The sequence below is a fragment of the Cervus canadensis genome, chromosome 29 (genome assembly GCF_019320065.1).
Source record: "Cervus canadensis isolate Bull #8, Minnesota chromosome 29, ASM1932006v1, whole genome shotgun sequence".
NCBI lineage: Eukaryota > Metazoa > Chordata > Mammalia > Artiodactyla > Cervidae > Cervus > Cervus canadensis.
In genome coordinates, this window is record NC_057414.1 from 45,951,202 (window position 1) to 45,971,871 (window position 20,670).

Sequence of the window (20,670 nt, forward strand, 5' to 3'; positions counted from 1 at the left end):
GACCCCAGAGGCGCCAGGCACGGCACATCTGTGAACGTCCAAGCCCCTTTCTGTTTCCCACCCTGCAAACTGTGGTGGGAAAGGACTGAGAGGCCTTGCTGGGGCCAGCGTCCAGGGGGATAAAGGAGGGGGCTTGCCAGGAACAGATGAGGCTAGTTTGTCTTTCCAGGCCAGTGTCCTCTCGTTGGAGCTCCAGACCACCTCTGTCTGCACGAGGTGCCAAGGAAGCCCCTCGGGAGCCCGCCCGGGAGGGCTGAGCGAAGCTGCATGAGTCACAGGCTCCCCGTCAGAGCCTCACAGCCCCGGCCAGGCGCAAAACCGTCTCCGAGATGCACGGGGGGATTAAATGTTCTCCTAATTAAATTACAAGCGAGGCGAGTGGCTCAGTGGGAACAACGGGGGACTGGAGATCGGATGCCCTTCATCTGGCGCCCAGCCAGTCCTGGCCCAGCTGCGGGCCAGCCCCCGAGCCCCCCAACCTCTGGGAGCCTCATTTCCTTTGTGAGCATGCGAGGAGGATGCAGCCCATCCACTGGGGCCAGTTACTCTGGGGAGTGGGCCCATGGTCTGGGAAGAAGGCCCAGAGGCAAGCATGGGGAATTCTTACTGCCTTAGGCGCCGTTGATAACCCCAGGCCCCGGCATGCTCAGGGCCCGCTCGGCCGTCTCTGCAACGCAGGTTCACAGCAAGGGCGGCATGGACCATGGGCAGTGTTCAGGAGGATGTTCAGGAGAGAAGGCCCACACCCTGGAGGTGGTGGGAGGAGATGACTTCACAAAATGGCACTGGTACTGATGGAGAGACATCTTTGACCATCAGGGAGTCCCACACAGCTCCCTCCTATGCTTTGCTTGAACCTGGAGGGGGAGACTGAGTCCCAGGCAGCCTGACCAGGAAGCCTGAGGTGGGGATCCCCTGAGCCAGGGGTGGGAGGAGTTTGGGGCAGACCCAGCCCCTCTGCAGGCCTGCACTGTCCATCTCTCAAGCTAAGCTAGAAAGGCTTGTCCTTATATAGAGGACATTGTTTCAACTTTCCAGTTGAAGGATGAAGTACACAGATCTCAAGGGTACTGTCTCATGCATTTTCGCCCCCTGGGACTTGTGACACCAGCCCCCAAGTGAGGCGACAGAACCTCGCAGGAAGCCCCCAGGTTCCCCCTTCGTGCACTAACACCCAAGAGCAAGCGAGGCCCGGCTTCCAGCAACAGGACCCAGCTCTGCCCGCTCTTGAACTTTCTATCAATAGACTCCGACAGTGCACACACATATGTCCGACTCCCTGTGAGCTTCACAGTCAGGCAGCAGAGAGCAGGGCCTCCCTCTCCCCTGGCTGGCTGGCACCCCATCGTGTGAAGGGCCTACACCTCCTTTATCCATTCTCCTCTGACGGCCACTTGGACCATGTCCAGTACAGGGTTGTTATCATCACTGCTAAGAATATTCTGTCTAGGCTCTTTGGGGAATGCACGGGCTGCTTTCTGGTGAGTATGTTGCCAGGTCACTGGATGAGCTTGTGGGCTTTGAGCACATGCTGCCTCACAGCTGCCCAAAGTAGGCAGACCATTTCCACCATTGCCACTGCGGAGCATTCTGGCTGCTCCATATCCTAACCCTTCGAATTTTCCGTCATTCCTTTTCAGCCACAATGGTGGGTATCTAATGGCATCAGACTGTGATTTTAACTTGCAGTAATAGCTATGGGTTTCCCTGGTGGCTCAGGGGTAAACAATCTGCCTGTCAATGCAGGTTCAATCCCTGGACTAGAGAAGGAAATGGCAACCCACTCCAGTATTCTTGCCTGGACAATCCCACGGACAGAGGAGCCTGGCGGGCTATGGTCGGTCCATGGGGTCACAAACAGCAGAACACAACTTAGTGACTAAACAACAACAAAGTCAATGGCACGTTATTATTATTTAGTTGAATACTGTCCTTTGTAAAATGCCCATGTTGGCGGCTCATTTTATTTTGGGTTGTCTTTTCTTCTGATTTGTAGGCGTTCTTCATCCTGGACATGAGTCATTGGTCAGATACATGTATGTTCATTCCAAAGAAACAACACTTCTCCCTCTGCGGGTTGCCCTTTTCCTCTCTTAAGGGTGTCTTTTGATGAACCTTCTGGTCTTAATTTTAACATCATCCAGTTAATCAAACATTTCCTTTCTGGGGAGTGCTATTTGTATCCTATTTAAGAAACTTTGACTACTCCAAGGTCATAAAGATAATTGTTTTTTTCCTAAAGTTTTATTAGTTCACCTTTCATATGTAGATCTGCAATCTGCCTGGAATCAATCTTTGCATCCAATGTGAGGCTAAGGTCAAGGCAGTTTTCGCCCATTTGGATATCCAGCTTGACTCAGTTCCCTTTACTGAAAAGACCGCCCTTCTCCACTGCCCTACCAGATAAGCACCAGTATAAAGCAGCTCACGGTCTGCACATGGCTCTGTCTGTGGATCCTATTCACTTCGTCGGTCAGACTTTTATCGTTTTTCTTGCCAGGGCCATGTTTCATTATCAGTACAGTTGGATCCCAGCTCAGGACGGCGGGTCATGCAAGCTCCAGCCAGTTCTCCTGCCTTGCTTGGCTGTCTCTGTGCGGCACCTCCAGCCATCGTGTGCCAGTTTCCACAGGAGGCTTCTAATAGGTGGGCCGGCTCCCCGTCTAGTCTCAGGAGGACAAACACCCTTACTATACTGAGTCTTCGGAACGGTGCTCTTGACATGGTCCTCATTTGTTAAGGTCTTCTTTCATCTTCTACCATGTCCTGTAGTTTTCAGGGCAGTGGTCAAGCACACCTTGTCTGAGATTTATTCCTTGTTAGCTGGTGCTTGTTATGGGTTTACCAAGTCTGGGAACATTGCCTGCCAGGGAACTCTGACCACCCTGGGTCACTTCCTCCTGCACAGTGGGACGCTGGGGCAGTTGGCTCACTTCTCTGAGCCTCTGTGTCTTCTTGTAGATGTGAGGGATGCGTGTCATGGTGCTGGTGTTAGCCTTTGAAGAGATGGGGTCCGGCATCCAGCTGTGTGCCTGCTTCGGGAAAGTGTTTGATAGATGTCAGACAGTGTAAAATGTCTCCTTGTGATGCGAGGTCCTGTGGGGATGTCCCTTCCTTGGCCTGAGAGCTTCTGAAATGGCCAGGTCACAGGTCTCCATAGGGCACAGATGCGGCCACAGTGTGTCACCTTTAGATGTTGTCCTTGTTTAATGAGATGCACCTTGCTGTTGTTATTCTGTCACTCAGTCGTGTCCGACTCTTTGCGACCCCACGGACTGCAGCACACCAGGCTTCCCTGTCTCTCACCATCTCCCGGAGTTTGGTCAAGCTCATGTCCCTCAAGTCAGTGATGCCATCCAACCATCTCATCCTCTGTCATCCCGTTCTCCTCCTGCCTTCAATCTTTCCCAGCATCAGATGTAACTAGAAAGCCAAAATCCACTGCCTCTCACCCAGGGCTCAGGGCTCGTGAGCCGCGCTGTCTGTGACCCACTGCCTCTCACCCAGGGCTCAGGGCTCGTGAGCCGCGCTGTCTGTGGAGGGAGGAACCTGACACCTGTTCTGCTAACTCTCCTCTTGGAGGGATGCTGAGGACCGCGCCCCAGAGCAGCCACAAGTGCCCCAGCGTGCCTCTGCCCTCTGTTCTCAGCACAGCTGGGCTCGCCTGCTGAGGATGACACCCTTCTACATGCAGAGCAAGGACCAGGGCAGGCATGAGGCCTGCCTTCCCCTGGGACCGCACTTGGCAGGAAAGGGAGACGCCACGGGAGTTCTGTTTCTGAGCAGTCCACGGGCTGCGTGGCCCAAGTGTGGGGGCGGTGTTTGTTCACAGCCCTGGTGGCCTTCAGGTGCTTAGGAGAGGGCAACTCCCTGTCATCCCTACATCTTGTGTCAGGGGTGGGAGGGCACACTGCGGCTGGTTGAGACAAAAGCTTGAGTCCTCACTGGGGCCCTTAGAGGAGGCCTGGTGAGTCAGTCCCCTGATTCACAGAAAGATGGGTCTTGCCACCTTGAACCTGGCACTACCCTGGGAGGATGAAGGGCACCCAGGCCTGCAGACCACTCTGGGGCAGCGCTGACCTGGCCTTCCAGGGTGCCGGGGCTTCTCAGGCTGCTCCTAAGCCCCTCCACCTAGTATTCACCCTTTAAGATTTACAGGCCCTCCTGGGACGATACAGGTGTCCTCAGCAATGACTGGCTAGCAGGGACAGGTCTGGCTGGAAGTCTATCAGGTCTGGCCTGCCTGTGCGAGTGCCAGGTGGAGGGAAGAGGAAGAAAAGACGAAGGCAGAGGGAGACAGGAGCCCAGGGCTGACCCGAGTCTGGCATCCATGGCATTCTGCCATCCCCACAGATCCAGCCATGACCCCACATGGCTGTGATCTTCTCAGGAAGTGCTCTCTTCACAAGGGCAGTGGCCCCGGAGGCTGAAGACAGCTCGGGAAAGATCATGGAGAAGAGCAGGGATACCCTCGGCGTTCACAGGCAAGGTCTTCCACTACAGTCAGCACAAGTACAACTTAGTAGGGGTTTACATCAAGCTCTGAGAAGGGAATTCGGGGCGGGGGGCAGTTCAAGGAATTTTCAAAGGTAATGTTGACTCTACCTGATTTGTCTTCCAAGGCCTTGGAACTGGGCCATCACATAAGATCAGACTACACTGCACTCAGAATACCGCTCGTGCCACAGCTGTGCCCCCTGGTAAACTGGGGCACACAGCAGGGTGGCTTCCCAAAGCAGCAGAAGACATGTGGGGACTGGAGGGGGTATGTAAGGCTATTCAGGGCACCGGCTACACTCACAGTACGTTCAGCGTTCTTCCCCACAGCCTCACTTGTGGTTATGGGCAAGACGGCTGCCCTCAGAGAGCCAGCCCCTGAAGAAGCGGCGGGCAGCACTGGGCGGCCAGCTGCTGGTCCTCGGCTTTACCCAGCTGACCTCTGTACCTGCGTATAAAGTTCAGGGCAAGGGCACACTGGGACCTCTGGCTACATCCCTTCAGCACACGCTGGGTGTGTCCACCTGGCCCAGCTTGGTATGCATGGGGGCCCAGTGTCTCCACTCCTGGGTTGGGATGGGGCAGCTGTCCTCAGGCCCAAGGGGACCTTTCTTTCCCTACTTAATCTCCTCTCTTGGGCCTTTTGTAGGTGGGCTTGTTTTTCAATGTTTTCTTTAGGTTCATGTCCAGATTTGTGAAGTTACATTGAGTCTCTTCCCATTTGAAACACCTGAATGCTTTCTTCCTGCTCTTCTCTCTGAGCTTTCTTCCTACTGCTTCTCTCTACTGCTCTACTACTTCTCTCTCTCTCTGAGCCACATGAAACCCCAGCTGGGTGTGTGGGCTCCAGGTAGAAGCTCATAGGGGCCTGGCTGCAAGGCCAGCGTCATAAGCTGGGGCCGCCTCAGGTGGAGCAGTGCTCAGAGACTGGCTCCCAGCCTGAATGAGGTTGGGGCAGTGTGTGTGCAAGCGGCAGGGACGGGACTGTCCCCAGGGGCTCCAAGGGCATCACCTGAGATGCTCTCCCACTGACCCCTTGCTCTGTGGCAGTGCCTGAAAGCCTGGTGCTGACGGGCCCCCTCCATCACCGGCCTGTCTCATGTGCTGGGAAATGGACTTGGTCAGGCCACACGGTCTGGGTCTAAGATGGGAAAATATGCCTGCAGATGTCAGGAGATGGAAAGAGTGGGAAATGGGAGCCCCGAGACCAAAGACAGGACCTTGCTCAAACGCTGGCAGAGCCAGGTAGGCACTCAGCTCCGAACTCTGAACTCTGTGTTCTTTTGCTGTCCCAAAACAGCCTGTCTCCTCGAGTGGGCCCTGCCTCCATCCTACACCAGTCCCAGCCAACTTTCTTCATCACCTGGGCCAAGTGACCTCAGTCCCAGGGGGTTGGTTAGGGCACTCTGCTGAGCCCCAAGCCCCAGTCACTCAAGGCCTTCGGCCTGGCCATGCCCTGCTCATTAGCGCTCTGCTTCCCCCACACTCAGGAACGGGAAAGCATCCCCCAGTTAACTCTGCCGCAGGCCATGCCTGGAAGGAGAGGTGGGTGGAGCCAAGTGAGCAGGACAGAAATACTGAAACCTGGGGTCAGAAAGTACACTCAAATTAGTCTCTTGGGCCACCTCGGGACCTCATACTTATCCAGGAGACCCACATGGGTAAGACCAAGACAAGGATGTGCCTTTCCCAAACAAGGCAGGAGGACCAGACAGCCGTGAGAAAGGTCAGAAGCCCAACTTGAGACTCCAGGTGCAGGCGGAAAAACTGTGGCCTTCTCCCCAGGTAGCAACGCAGGTCACCACTTAGGAAAACAGTTCTGTGAGCACGCCAAGGGCACGGTCCGAGGAGAGAGGAGCGTGACCTTTGTTTAGCAATGGACACTCTGCCGGGGCACCAGGCCACCCTCTGCATTGAGCCCCTAAAATGGATAAATGCTGCTGCTCATCACAGTCCTCATTGACTCTCATGACCTGCGGAAATATCACTCTCTCCGTCTGATGCCACCTGGCCACGCAGGTGCTAGTCCCAGTGATTCGGGAAGCTGAGTGTGACCAGCCAGCCCATCATGTGAGGCTGATCACAGACTTGTCTCATTTGCTGGGGCTGGTGTTGGGCTCTGCCTATCAATGTTTAACTCCTGAGGAGGCCAACCTTGGGGCTGGAGAGGCTCAGACTGCAGAGGGGAGAGGGGCTCCTTTCTGCTGTGTGTGTGCAGGGACCCTGGGGTGGGGAGGGGCAGTGTCAGCTCACAGCCAGCAGAGCACAAGCTGGAGGGAAGAGGGCCTTCGGTGTGAGCTCCGCCCCGCGGTGTGCCGGGAAAGGGCGGCGAGCGCTGTGCCCCCACCCCCGCCCCCGACCCCGTAGGTGACAGTGGGCCCCAGCAGGACGCACAGCTCTGAGGACCCCTCCGTGGTTTCTGGCGGCTTCGGATCTGGGGTGCGCGGGCGCCTCATTTGCAATTGCTGGTTGCCCCACAAGGGCCTGGCCTAGGTCTCCCCGCTGGTGGGGAGGAAGGTGTGGGAGCTGGTTTGCCTGGGCCACCCAGTGTGGGCTCAGGAAGGGAAGGAATGTGACCGAGGCCGGGTGTGGCTGAGGAGAGTGCAGCCAGTTGTGGGTTTTTCTTGGGGCCGAGATAGACGTGAGCAGAGATGGAGGCCCCTCTCCCTCTGCCCCCACCACACACACTAGGACCTTTCTTCAGCGTGCGGCTGTGGAGCTGGAGGCCAAGGACACCCTCTGGAAACCTGAATTCCATTCGCTCTTGGCAAAGAACAGCTTCCTGCTTGGAGAAGGTGTGCGCGTGTGTGCGCGCGTGTGCACACAGGGCCATGGGGGCTGGCAGAGGGAGAGGCACGTGGGTGGAGCGATGTTTGATGAGACGTGTAAGGTGACCCCAGTATTTCCCGGCACTGGATGGCACTTGCTCCTCCATCCGGAGGAGCTAAGACAAACACCTGGAGCGGCTGAATCAGAAACGTGCAGGCTGCACTCCTTTGAAATAGGCTCTGGCTTAAAACAGTCACGGCAAAACATGCCTTTGAATCTGAAAGCCAGGACTTTTGCAAAATAATTCAAAAAGTTTGTTGAACCTTAAACCTTTCCTGATGATTCCTTCCTTCTGAAGTTAACTCGTTAAAGTTGCTCCAATCCCAGCCTGGTGCCAGACCAGCTTCCTGGAAACGCTCGCCAACTGCTGGCCTTTGGAAAGACTTGTCACCCTAATAGCTGTTTAAAAAAAAAAAAAAAAAGCTCCCTGGGCACCTTGGCTGCAGGGCCTGAAAAGTCCTTTGTGTCCGCTCCAGCTGCAGACCCGTTCCAGGCCCCGCTCCTGGGGCCGACTGGAGCTGTCTCTCTTCGTTTCCTCTTACAGTGGCGGGTGCTGGGCTGGCTTCTTCCCGCCCAGCTTCTCTGCCAACGGTGCATCCAGGCCTCCCCACACCGAGGTGGGGGCCGGGACGTCCAGGGCAGAGCCCTTGGAAAGGGCGGGTGTGTGAGCATGTCCCAAGAGGGTCACCAGCCGGGGCGTCTCTCCGTTTCTTCCCCCTAAAGGGAGAGATCAGGGCCCCCTCCCAGGTCAACCCTGTGTCACTTCCCCAGAAAACCCAGGACCCAGCCAGTTCCCAAGCAGCTTGGTTTCAGAAATGAAGACAACGTGCCTCTTCCCAGAGCAGGGTTTCGGCAACATAAAGCCTGAATGTAAAATGAGGTCTAAGTTGTAGTTTAAAAAAAGAGTTTAAAATGTGAATATGGGTTGGAAGATACTTAAACATAGATATTAGGTGAATCAACAGAAAAATGTACTAAATATTGTCACTGATGCATTAATCAAAATCAAAGATTACGTGAAAATGGAAGAAAAGTTACATAAAAACTCAAGCATTTAAAGAGACGCAGCAGTCAGAATATGTACACTGTTCACTCCTCTTAAAAATCACTCCTCTCAAAATTCCATGATGACAAAACATATGTAGCATTTCATTTCCTAGGAGAGCCTTGTTGATCTGCAGATGGGTGGAGGGCACCCCTTCCCATCAGAGGGGGGCGGGTGGGCTCCCTGGGAGCCTGCCCAGGGCCTGCTCTCACTCCGGCTCTGCCTCTCCCTGTCAAAAACCTCTTTGTGCAGGAGCAGCCCTGCTCCTTGGAGGGATAGGAACCAGAGCCCACAGCACCGTGCCACCGTGCTCCACAGCCCACCAGCCTGGCCCCGCAGTGGGGGCTGCTCGTCCACAGCCTGGCAGAACATCTGCAGGAACTGCAGCACGCCCTTCTTGCCCTATTAAGATGTTGCTCTTAAAAAGTAATAGTACAGTAGCTTTACACATGCTAGGGAAAACAGATGCAGTATACAAAGGGAAAATGGCAAAATCAGGCTGTCCCCACCCCAACTCTGACTTCCTAAGTTTCCTTTCCTAAAGGTCACTGCTGTCCAAGTTTCCTGCTGTATGTTTTCAGTGTGTTATATGGGCAGACGTATTTATGATATACCTCCTTCTTACACAAGTGGTAGCATCTATCATCTACCGGCAGCTTGCCTTTTTGACTTCAGACAGGCATGCCAGACTTCTTTTTGAGCTGCCCGGACAAGCTTGGTTTATCGTGGGGCAGGACTCCTGAGGGGCACTTCTATCCTGCAGTGTTGCTTGTGTACACACACGTCAACAGGTGACCGCTGAGGTGCTGCTTTCTCATGAGTGAGCTGCTAGGATCCTTGAGAGAACGTGGCCTCTGCTCTCAGCCCACTGGACTGGGCTTTCCCCAAATGGGACTGTGCTCACGGTAGCCCCAGTCTTCATGGCATCGGTTCTGTTTCTGGTGAACACGGGGACCCAGCCACCTGAGAAAGGCACGTAGCTGGTGAGGTGGGAGGCCTGTGAGGAGGCTAAAGAACATCATGTTGAGTGTAAATCAGTGAGCCTTCCATCACAGAATGCACAGATGGGCTGCTCATTAAAGCCTGACGAAAGCCCTGAGCATTTTCAAGGGCAATACCGCCTTGACTGCAGCTGGCAGGAGGTGGCCAACAGTTACCTGCTTGACGGCCTGGGCAGGAAGCAACCCCAGGGCATCTGAAGAGAATGGGGCCCTGTCTCTGCGAACATCATGCTGTAAGGAAACGCTTCAGCTTTCAGTAGCGAGCCCTCTCATTTCTCCGTAAGCACTCAGCCCCAGTACACACTGTTCAGAAAGAAGACGCCTGTGTGTTCTGGAGATGGATCTATATTAAGACATCTAGTGCTTCTCCTTTTTATTAGCAGCTGCAGAGCATTCCATTATGCCGTAATGTATGGAACAAGTCCCCTATTGATGGATGTATAGGGCAGCCAAAGACAGCCATTAACCATTCAAATATTCACTAATGAACCGCCTGATTTTGAAATTAGTCCCTCTGAAATGTCCCTCCCCACTGAACACTATTGTCTCTCCCTACCCATCTTATCCCTGTCTGTCTCCGTTAATTGAGTCTCCTAGGCTGTCTCTTATCAAATAAAGACAACATAAAGTAAATTACTTATGAAGAAGAACTGTAAATCTTGTCAAGATACGAGATTTCATGAAGTTAAGGGAAATGAAACTGAAGAATTTCTCTTCAGAGGTTAGACAGTTAGGCAGAGTTAAAGCATTTACCCAACTGAAGAGAACAGCAAGGCTGACACCTAGAAAAGCATTTCAAAGGGGTGCAAATGAAATAATAAAAGATTAAGAGAGGCTCCTTGGTGAAGCCATGAAGCCCTACCTTCTATAAAACTGACCCTCTGTGTGAAAGTGCTAATGGAATTCATTATGAAGGGAGAGATGCCCTACTGCAGGATCATGTCACATTTTACAACATTCCATCAGAACCTCTCTCAATTCATTTTTTCTAATGAGGAGGTATCTGCAATTATGACAATGTATATATAGGACAATTTTATTTTCAAAACTATTATTACTACTCCTCAAGGTAACTTCCCAATCAAATCTATTTTTCATGAAATGTTGGTCTCCATTTTAAGTGCATTCACTTCAAGAGGTCCACTTCCCCCCATTTCCAGCAAGGTTAAGATAGTTGTGCATGTTTTGATAAGATATTACCAAATAAAGGCTTGTACCCATTTATACTACTATGAAAATTGTGCAAACATGCCCATTTCCCCACACCTTCACCAATAACTACTACTCACTAGTAGTCACAGCTTCTATCTTCCATTAATTTGATTGATAAGACATGGTATACTGGAGTTTTAATTTACATTTCTTTTATTGTAAACGAGGTATTTATCTCTTTAAATCAGTAAACATTTGTTTTTTCTTCTCTGTGAACCATCTCTCCATACCTTTATTTTTTTAATACCCCTTTTTACTAATTTATAGGAATTCTGTCTTATGTGTTGAAAACAGTCTATCCCAATTTTCTTTGATCTTTCAGCTTCTATATTTTTCTGCTGGCAGTATTTTTAAATTTGAGGATTTGTTGTTTCTGTTTATTGCTTTACATTTCTTATATTTTATTAAAAGTTGAGCTTGTTTCTGTGAGTCAGAAGCCAGATATATTTTCTTTTCATATGCTGCTCAAATTTTTGGTCCATTTTCTCCCTATGGGCTTCAGAATTTTTAAATTCTGACATAATCAACTCTGGCAGTCTTTTGTGATATGCAATTCTTGTCTTAAATTTTGAAAAAACTTCTACCTCTGAGATTGTTTTAATAAGTTCTGTGTTTTCTTTTGTCGTCTTTTTCACATTAAAAAACTTTAATTGATACATGGTTAATTACAGTGTTGTGTTAGTTTCAAGCGTATAGCAAAGTGATTCAATCACACGTACACACATTTTTTTTCAAATTCTTTACCTTTATAGGTTATTATGAGTATAATTCCCTGTGCTATACAGTAGGTCCTTATTGTTTACCTATTTTATATATAGTAGTGTGCATATGTTAATCTCACATTTCTAATTGATCACTTCCCTGCCCCACTATCCCTTTTGATAACTATAAGTTTGCTTTCTATGTCTGTAAGTCTATTTCTATTTGTAAATAAGTTCACTTATGCCGTTTTTATATTCTACATATGTAGAATATCAGTTATGGGATATCAGTGTCTTGCCTCTGACTTACTTCACTTAATATGAGCATCTCTAGTTCCATCCATGTTGCTGCAAATGACATTATTTTGTTATTTTTTATGGCTGAGTAATATTCCACTGTGTATCTATATACATACATATATACACACACACACACATTTTTTATCCATTCTTCTGTCAATGGGCATCTAGGTTGCTTCCATCTCCTGGCTATTGTAAATAGTGCTGCTGTGAACACTGGGATGCATGTATCTTTTTGAATTAGCATTTTCTCCAGATAGACACCTAGGAGTAGGATTGCAGGATTGTACGGTAGCTCTATTTTTAGTTTTTTAAGGAGCCTCCATATTGTTCTCCATAGAGGCTGCACAAATTGACATTCCCACCAACAGTGTAGAAGAGTCCTTTTTTCTCCACACCCTCACTTATTATTTATAGACTTTTTAATGCTTACCATTCCAACTGGTGTGTGGTGATACCTCACTGTAGTTTTGAGTTGCATTTCTCTAATAATTAGTGACACCGAGCATCTTTTCATGTGTCAGTTGGTCATCTGTGTGTATTCTTTGGAGAAATGTCTTATCTAGGCCTTCTGCCCAATTTTTGATGGGGTTTGGTATTTTTAATATATATATATAAAACTGTATGAGCTGTTGTATATTTTGGAAGTTAACCCCTTGTTGGTAGCATCATTTACAAATACTTTCTCCCAGTCCACAGTTGTCTTTTCATTTTGTTTATTATTTCCTTTGTTATGCAAAACCTTTTAAGTTTAAATAAATCCCACTTGTTTACTTTTGTTTTTATTTTCATTACTCTAGGAAACAGATTAAAAAAAAATTGCTGTTATTTACATCAAAGAGTGCTTTACCTATATTTTCCTTTGTATGTGCACTCAGTCATGTCCAACTCTTTGCAATCCCATGGACTGTAGCCCACCAGGCTCCTCTATCCACGGAATTTTCCATACAAGAATACTGGAGTAGGTTGCCATTTCCTTTTCCAGGAGATCTTCCCAAACCAGGGATCACACCTGTATCTCTTGCATCTCCTGCACTGGCAGGTGAGTTCTTTACCAGCTGAGCCTCCAGGGGAGCCCCTCTGTTGTTTATTATATTTTCCTCTAGGAGTTTTATAGTCTTGCATTTAGGTCTTTAATCCACTTTGCTTATGTTTGTATATGGTATTAGAGAATGTTCTAATTTCATTTACATGCAGCTGTCTAGTTTTCCCAGCACCATTTAAGAGACTATCTTTATTTCATTATATATTCTTGCCTCCTTTGTCATAGATTAATTTTCCATAAGTGCATGGGTTTATTTCTGAGTCTTCTGTCCGGTTCCATTGATCCCTATGTCTGTTGCTGTGCCAGTACCATACTGTTTTGATTACTGCAGCTTTGTAGTTTAATCTCAAGTCAGGGCAGCTGATCCCTCCAGCCCCATAATTCTTTCTCAATAGTGTTTTGTCTATTCAGGATCCTTTATGTTTCCATACAAATTTAAAAAATTTTTGTTCTCATTTTGTGAAAAATGTCATAGGGGTTGCACTGAATCTGTAAATTGCCTTGGGTAGTACAGTCATTGTTAACAATATTGATTCTTCCAATCCAAGAACACAGTATATCTTTCCATCTGTTTGTGGTCATCTTCAGTTTCTTTCATCAGCATCCTATAGTTTTTGGAGTAAAGGTCTTTTACCTCTTTAGCTAGATTTATCCCTAAGTATTTTTTTCTTTTTGACGTGACAGTAAATGGGGCTGTTTTTTTCATTTCTGTTTCTGATTTTTCATTGTTAACGTACAGAAATCAACAGATTTCTATATATTAAGTTTGTAGTCAGCAACTTTACTGAATTCATTGACGAGTTCTAGTTCATCTTCTGGAAGCATCTTTAGGATTTTCTGTATATAGCATCATGTTATCTGCAAACAGTGACAGTTTTACTTCTTTTCCAATTTGGATTTCATCTTCTTCTCTGACTGCTGTGGCAAGGACTTCCAAAACTATGCTTAATAAAAGTGATGAGAGTGGGCAGCTTTCATTTTTTACATTTAAATAGTGCTCTATTTTTATATAAGGAGTTATTAAATTCAGTTTATCTTCTATGTGTCTAACTAGTTATCCCAACACTATTTGAATGCATCATCATCTATCTACTGACTTAAATTGTTATCTTTATCATATTTCAAACTCTCATTTATGTGTATCCATTTCTAGACTGTCTTATGGATCACTGATGGGCCTCATGATGGGCCAGACTCAATTATTTGACTTTCAAACTTTAAGATATACTTATGAGTACAGAGTTTCCCTCATCTCTCTAACTCAAAAGAGGAAGCCACATTTCACACAGTACAGTCAACCAGGGAATCCATGGCATGGCCTCAGACCAAATCACTCTAGACAAAGGATTGGCTCTTGAGTTGGACATGAAGCCTGGAGTATCTGTGGCTGAGTCCTTGTATTGGCAACTAATAAGGTAAGGGAACAGGAGCACTTATTTCTTCCAGGCTCACACAGCCGAATCCAGACAATGGATGCCCAGAGGTCATGGGTCTGACTCATGTAGGGTCAGTAGGGGGTAGGGGGCCATTTCCTACTCATGTATGATCACAGTTTCAGGGCATCTTATGAAAACTGAATTCAGTAACTCAAAAAGTAAATAAGCCTAATTCAAACAGGAAAAGAATGGCAATAAGAAAAATCTGTAAGGTGTAGCCAGTCCCTCCCTTCCCCAGGCCAAGGAAAAAAATGGGCATGATAAACTGTTATAGTTGAAGTGATGTTATAACCAGTGCAGGTTAAAATGGTTTCACATCATGACCTGGACAACAGTGACTCAGTTTCCTTATCTAATCTAGGTCACCTGTACCAATGTGGCTTTTCTAGCCTCATCCATGTGAAACTGGCCCGGAGGAACATGGCTCCTGTCCCCTGCCCTCCTGGCTTGGGTGCTCTCCTTTACTGGCCTGTAAACAAAAAGTAGTGTTTAAGAGCAGATTCTAGAGCCACAGCAGAGCAAGCTCACAGACTGACTGCACCACGTCCTACCTGCTGGACCTTGGATGAGTCATTTTTTCATTTCTGTTTCTGATTTTTCATTGTTAATGTACAGAAATCAACAGATTTCTTTTTTTTTTTTTTTTTTACTTTTATTTGCATTTATTTTCTGCGGCATTTATTCCCGGGCCATAAGTTTTTGTTTCTTCAGTTTCTTCTGGGATATCTTTTTCTTCTGTGCAACCTCCTCTTCTGGTTTAGGAACAATCTGTTCTTTTTCAGTAAGGATCATCTCAATGTGGCAGGGAGAGCTCATGTAGGGGTTGATCCGACCGTGAGCTCTGTAAGTCCTGCGCCTCATCTTGGGGGCTTTGTTCACTTGGATGTGCTCAATGACCAGAGAATCTACATCTAAGCCCTTAAGTTCAGCATTACTCTCTGCATTTTTGAGCATGTGTAGTAAAAATTCAGCACTCTTTTTGGGCCACCGACCCTGTGTCCAGCCCCACTGTTTGGCCTGTGCACACCTACCAACTCCACCATTGTGACGACGGAATGGCACACATTGCTTCTTTAAAGTGACATCCTTCAGATACTTGGTGGCTTTTCGGATATGCATACCCTTTATGGCCTGGGCAGTCTCACGAGTGTTCTTAAAGTGAACACGAAGATTTGAACCTCTTGATTTGCATGATTTTGTGGGGTTTTCTGGGTCGAGTGAATAGCGCACCATTTTTAAGGGTCAGCTCAGGCCGCTTACCGGAAAAGCAACAGATTTCTATATATTAAGTTTGTAGTCAGCAACTTTACTGAATTCATTGACGAGTTCTAGTTCATCTTCTGGAAGCACCTTTAGGATTTTCTGTATATAGCATCATGTTATCTATCTATCTAGCATCATGTTTAGTTTTCCCATCTATAAAATGGGGATAATAAGAAAAGAGTGCCTTCCACAGAGGGTTACTGAGAAGATTAAACGAATGACTAATGTGAAGCACACAGTATGGTGTTGACATATGTACGGCTATATAGTGTTAGTTAAATGCATGTCCCTACCTCATGATGAGTCATTCAGTTCATCTTTATCACAGTAAGTGCTTGACAAGGTCAATGGGGACGGGAGTTTGAATGAGTAAAATCACCTTCAGAAAAAAGTGTAGTTGCATTCTCATTAGACTACTTAGGACAATGGGTAATCTTTAAAACCTGGTGCTTTCCTGAAGCAGGTGCTTTTCAAAATTGTATAGGACTTACATTACATGCACATTTTTTTCACATAAATTTTAGAATCAGCTTGCATGATTTAAAAAACAATGTGTGTGGCCATCCATATTCTGCTGGTAATTTCTATTGAAACTACAATCAATTTAGATTAACTTAGAATTATCTTTTTTTACAAATATTTTTTACTTTCTAGCCAAAAAGAGAGATTTATCCATGTGTTCAAATCAGTTGTAATGTGTCTCAGTATCTTTCAGCCCTTTGTTCATATACATGTGGTGCAGTTTGAAATTCATTATTGGGTATTTTTAGGAAGACTACTGATTTTTTAAATTTGGTGGTCATGATTTTTTTCAACTGAACGTTTCATTTTGAGATCATTGTAGATTCACATGCAGCTGGCTGTAAGAAATTATAACAGATTCCATGTAGCCTTAGTCCCAGTGGTAACATTTTGGGAACTAGGACATGATCAGTGCGAGGGCACAGACGCGGGTACAGGGGAGCCCCTGTCGCCTTCATGCAGCCTCTGAAAGCCACACTCCCTCCCCTCCCGCTCCGCTCCACACCCCCTCCCCTCCCGCTCCGCTCCATCCCTGGGCCCTGACAACCGCTGCTCAGCTCTGCACTGCTTTAATGGTGTCACTACAAGAAGGTTCTATAAATGGAACCGTACGCAGGGTCTTTTGAAACTGGCTCTTTTCACTCGACACAGTTCCCTGAAGATTCATCCAGGTTGCTGAACGTATCTGTGCATTCCTGGCAGGACCCTATTTAGGTTTATATTTTTAAAGCTGATGGACCCTGGCTATTGTTTCCCTTTTTCTGCACTGACTACCATAGATGAAATCAGTATGTGTTCTTTCCTTATGCCAACTTTGTCAGGTCAGTGGAATTTTGGCTCCAGAAAGAGACTTCGAAGATTTCATTAAGGATGTGATTATTTTAAAATACATATTCAAAAAAAAAAAAAAAGGCTCTTGTGAAAAAAATTGTTTTATTTGCTCTTAATTTTGTTTTTCTTAACCACTTTACTGAGGTATGACTGACATACAAAATCTGTATGTAATTAATATACACAATGTGACAAATTTGGAACTAAGTAGATACCTATGAGCCCATCACCACAATCTAGGTCATAAACATACCCATCACCTCCCAAAGCTTCCTTACACCCTTTATATCGCGTGTATTATTTCCTAAGAACACTTAACATGAGATCTCCCCTCATACCAAATTTGGAAGCACACAATGCGGTACTGTTGACTACAGGCCCTGTGCTGGACAGTAGCTCTCTAGGACTCATTCATCCTGCAGAACTGAAACTCTGTGCCCTTTGACAAATTCCTCCAAGCTGCCTCCTCCCCCTGCCCCTTGCAACCACCATTCAACTCTCTGCTTCTCTGAGTTTGCCTATTTTAGATTCTTCATATAAGTGGTATCATACAGTATTTGTCCTTCTGTGTCTGGCTTATTTCACTGTCCTCCACATTCATCCATGTTGTCACAAATGGCAGGATTTCCTCCTTGTCAAAGAATTCTTGTACAACCATTCTATTTCTGAACGCTACCAGGATTCAGGGTGGGGGTGGGGAGTGCTTTTTACATCGTTTATGTATGATAGAGAGTGGGATAGAAGGAAGCAAGTTTGCTCCCAGGGGGACAGATGCAAGCATTCAGGAGGCCCCCCAGAAGGGCCCTGGGAGCCCTGGGGCCGTCCTCTGGGGGACGGGAAGAAAACATCCCTGTCTTGAATGCTCCCCGAGAGAGGGCCTCACTTTCCCCCACTATCTTCTTGTCTTCTCACCAGCCCACCCAGTTCTGTCTCTCTCTGTGACTTCCAGTCACCTTGAAGCTCCCTGCTCACCCCCATGTACAGGTGTGCTCTTAGGGCTGGGGTGAATACAAACAAAGAATGGGAATCTTTGCAAGAGCTCTGGGGTAGGGTGGGCCCAGGCTCCCTTGAGGGGAAATGGGGTCTGGCTGGGCTAGCCCATGAAGCCTTTCACTTCTCTGCAGCTGTGCCTACCACTGTCACCCCCGTCCACATACACACCCAGAGCTAAGACGGACAAAGAGCAGCTCCAATATGAAGCTCCGGTGGGCTCCCCCAAGGTGGATGTGTGTGGGGTGTAGGCACAGGAGCTGAAGGAACCTGTGAGATTCAGTGCAGTGCCCTGTAGGCAAGTGGAGGAAAGGATGCCTCCTTGCCCTGTGTGTCCACTCTTCTAGGCAGAAGGTATAAGTAGGCTCACTAGGCTCTGTGCACGCCCCGAGGGACAAGGAGGAGCCAGAGAGGGGCCACCCTGCTCTCTCAAAGATGCTGGTCTCATCATCAACACACCCTGGGCACTGTGTTTCAAAGGAGGCCCAGCACTACCATTTCAGTGAGGAGAAAGTCTGCTGGCCCTGCACACATCTTTGGACTAAAGAATATTCCTAAAACAGTAATAGTACTTGCCCTTAGCCAGGCCATGTGCTCAGTGCTTTATAAACATTTCACTAATCCTCACATTAGACAGCTTTTGACATAAGAATATTATAGCTCTTATTTTATATATAATCAACCTGAGGCTTGAGAGGTTAAGTCAGGCCCAGGGTCACAAGGCTAGTGTTGACCCTGAGCAGTGGATCTGGTGAAGTCACTGTGGCTCCTCACACACTCCCTTGATATCATTTTAAACAAGTCAAGCTCTCTCTCCTAACCTTCTGCCCTTCCCCAGGCTGGGGCTGACTCATGTCCCTCTCTCAAGAGACTAGACCACAGAGAGCTCATCTCCCCTCCTGTCCTTAATGTGTAACTGGGTGTTTGTCTGTGGTGAAGGGTTACAAGCCATCTCCTTCGATCCCAAGGCTGGGGAAGGTAGAAGTATGTCTTTTTGTTCCTAATTATCTTCAATGCTTAATCCGCATAGAGCCCATCATGGCTGCTCTGTGAATGTTTGACGAATAAGCAAGTGAATGAATAAGCAAGGAGGGGTTTGCACCCAGGGCCGTCAGGTGAAGGACCCTGGCTGTGGTCCATCCTCCTCAAAAGACCTGCCCAGCCTGCAGCGAGTCTCTAAGTAGCAATGAGGCCTCCATGCTCCTTCTGGAGCGCCTTCCCTCTGCTCTTCCTCCAGGGTTCAAGTCCCCACTCACAGAGTCTATGGCAGTTAGAGTCCAGAGCTAATCACAGAATCTCTCCCCCTGGAGCCCACTCCCTTCCGCTGCTGTTTTAGAAATGCAGGGAACGCAAAGGCAGTCACTTTAATGTCCTCCAGGGCTTTGTATATAGACATTTTCAGTCTTCACAGATCAAGAGACCAAGGCCTGGGGATGGCAGATGTTCCCACATAGAAAACAGTGGTACCTGGTGAGGAACTCAAGGCCACGCATGCTGAGCCCAGGAGTCTCTCCGCCACCAGGCTGTGTTCACACGCTTTTCTTGCTTGGTCGCCCCAGTTCTGCCCGCCCCAGGAAGGAAGTCTACTCCCCATTCCTAATGGCACGTCTCCTGTTAACCTGAGAACCAAGGGCCTTTAGATCTTCTTGTTCCCAGAATAATAATTCTCACCAGCTCCAGAGGCATGGGAATGGGCCGGCATTAACAATGGGGCAAGTACCCGATGAAAGGCTCCAAACGAGGGCTCTCACACTGCAGGTGATGGAGCTGGAGGTGAGGCATAGAGTGAAGGGCCTGGCCTTCTGCAGCCTGCTGGCCTGAGTATGGGCAGTGGTTTGAAAGACCAGTCATGTGGAGGCCAGGTTGCTGTGCCAAGCGTGAAGCCACTCTGCCTGTCACTACTGCCTAGAAAGGCTGGCCCTAGGGCTCTGGCTGGTGGGGAAAAAATAGGAATTGCATTTGATTCCATCAAAGATGGTTTTCCTATTAAAACATGACTCGTGTTAAAACGCAGGGCTTAATTCAGAGTAAACATTTCGAACTGCTGAGGAGAAGCAGAGATTTATAACACAGAGCAAGACTTTAAAAAGTAAAAGCCCCTATATACTGACTGAGGCCATGAAAGCAGCCCTAAAATGCCAGCTCAGTTCAGACACAACTTGATCCAACCTGCTCCATCTTTGCTTCCAGCAGCCCGCCTGGTTCCTCATCTCAGGACTCCCAGGTTGGAAGGTCTACGGTCCAGCCTGGGCCTTAGGCCCTCCTCACTCCCTCCTGGCTTGAGCTCCAGGGCAGCCCAGATGACCTGGGCCCCCAGGACTACCGCCCTTGCTCTGTGCCCCTAAATAGTGGCCTCCACTAGCTTTGTTAAGATTCCTCTCCCGGGCCCCACACTCACTGCTGCCTCTCTCTTCCGAATCATATACACAAAAGATGGTCAGAGGTACACTCTTCACGACGTTTTCCCTAGTCGCACAAAACCTAATGACTGTCTTTTGTTTCTTTCCATTTAGAAGCATTTCCCTGGCAACGCTGTCTCTCCTTAGTCAACAGCAGCTAACTTCATCCTTCCCCTTTATCAAGATATTGTTTAGAGCAAATAACTCATTAACTGGTACAGCAACTTGGGAACCCTTTCACACTGGCTCTCAAGAGGACCTTTCTCCTGAGAACGGGGCACCCCACAGAGCTTAGGAAGAGAAGTGTCTGTGGGAGCTTTGGTAGAGCTCTGCCAGCAGACAGGCAGCTGTCCATTAATGACTGTGCCCGTACCTTCCCTGATTGGATTAAGTAACTTCACAAAAGGGAAGCTGAAGTGGCTGGAGGGACCTGCCACATTGGTATCCCTGTGGCATCTCCTCAGTGGCCGAGGTGTGTGTATGAAGGCCCGAGGCCTGCTGCCGGCACCACATAAGCTCCAGGAGGTCATGTGGGCTCAGTCCCAGCTGATTCCTCAGTGACCCAGCAGCATTCTCTTTCAATGGAAAACAGACTCATG

At 48.1% G+C, this 20,670-nt stretch overlaps 2 protein-coding genes across 5 annotated transcripts in view; one reads left to right on the top strand and one right to left on the bottom strand.

The window, feature by feature from the left end:
* KCNQ1 (potassium voltage-gated channel subfamily Q member 1) overlaps positions 1-20,670 on the top strand; it is a 364,451-nt gene that overhangs the window by 181,545 nt on the left and 162,236 nt on the right. The window lies entirely within an intron of this gene.
* LOC122431065 (60S ribosomal protein L17-like) lies at positions 14,745-15,947 on the bottom strand. Its single transcript, XM_043452130.1, has one exon. It carries the CDS (start codon positions 15,297-15,299, stop codon positions 14,745-14,747), a length of 555 nt encoding a protein of 184 aa, XP_043308065.1. The 5' UTR covers positions 15,300-15,947.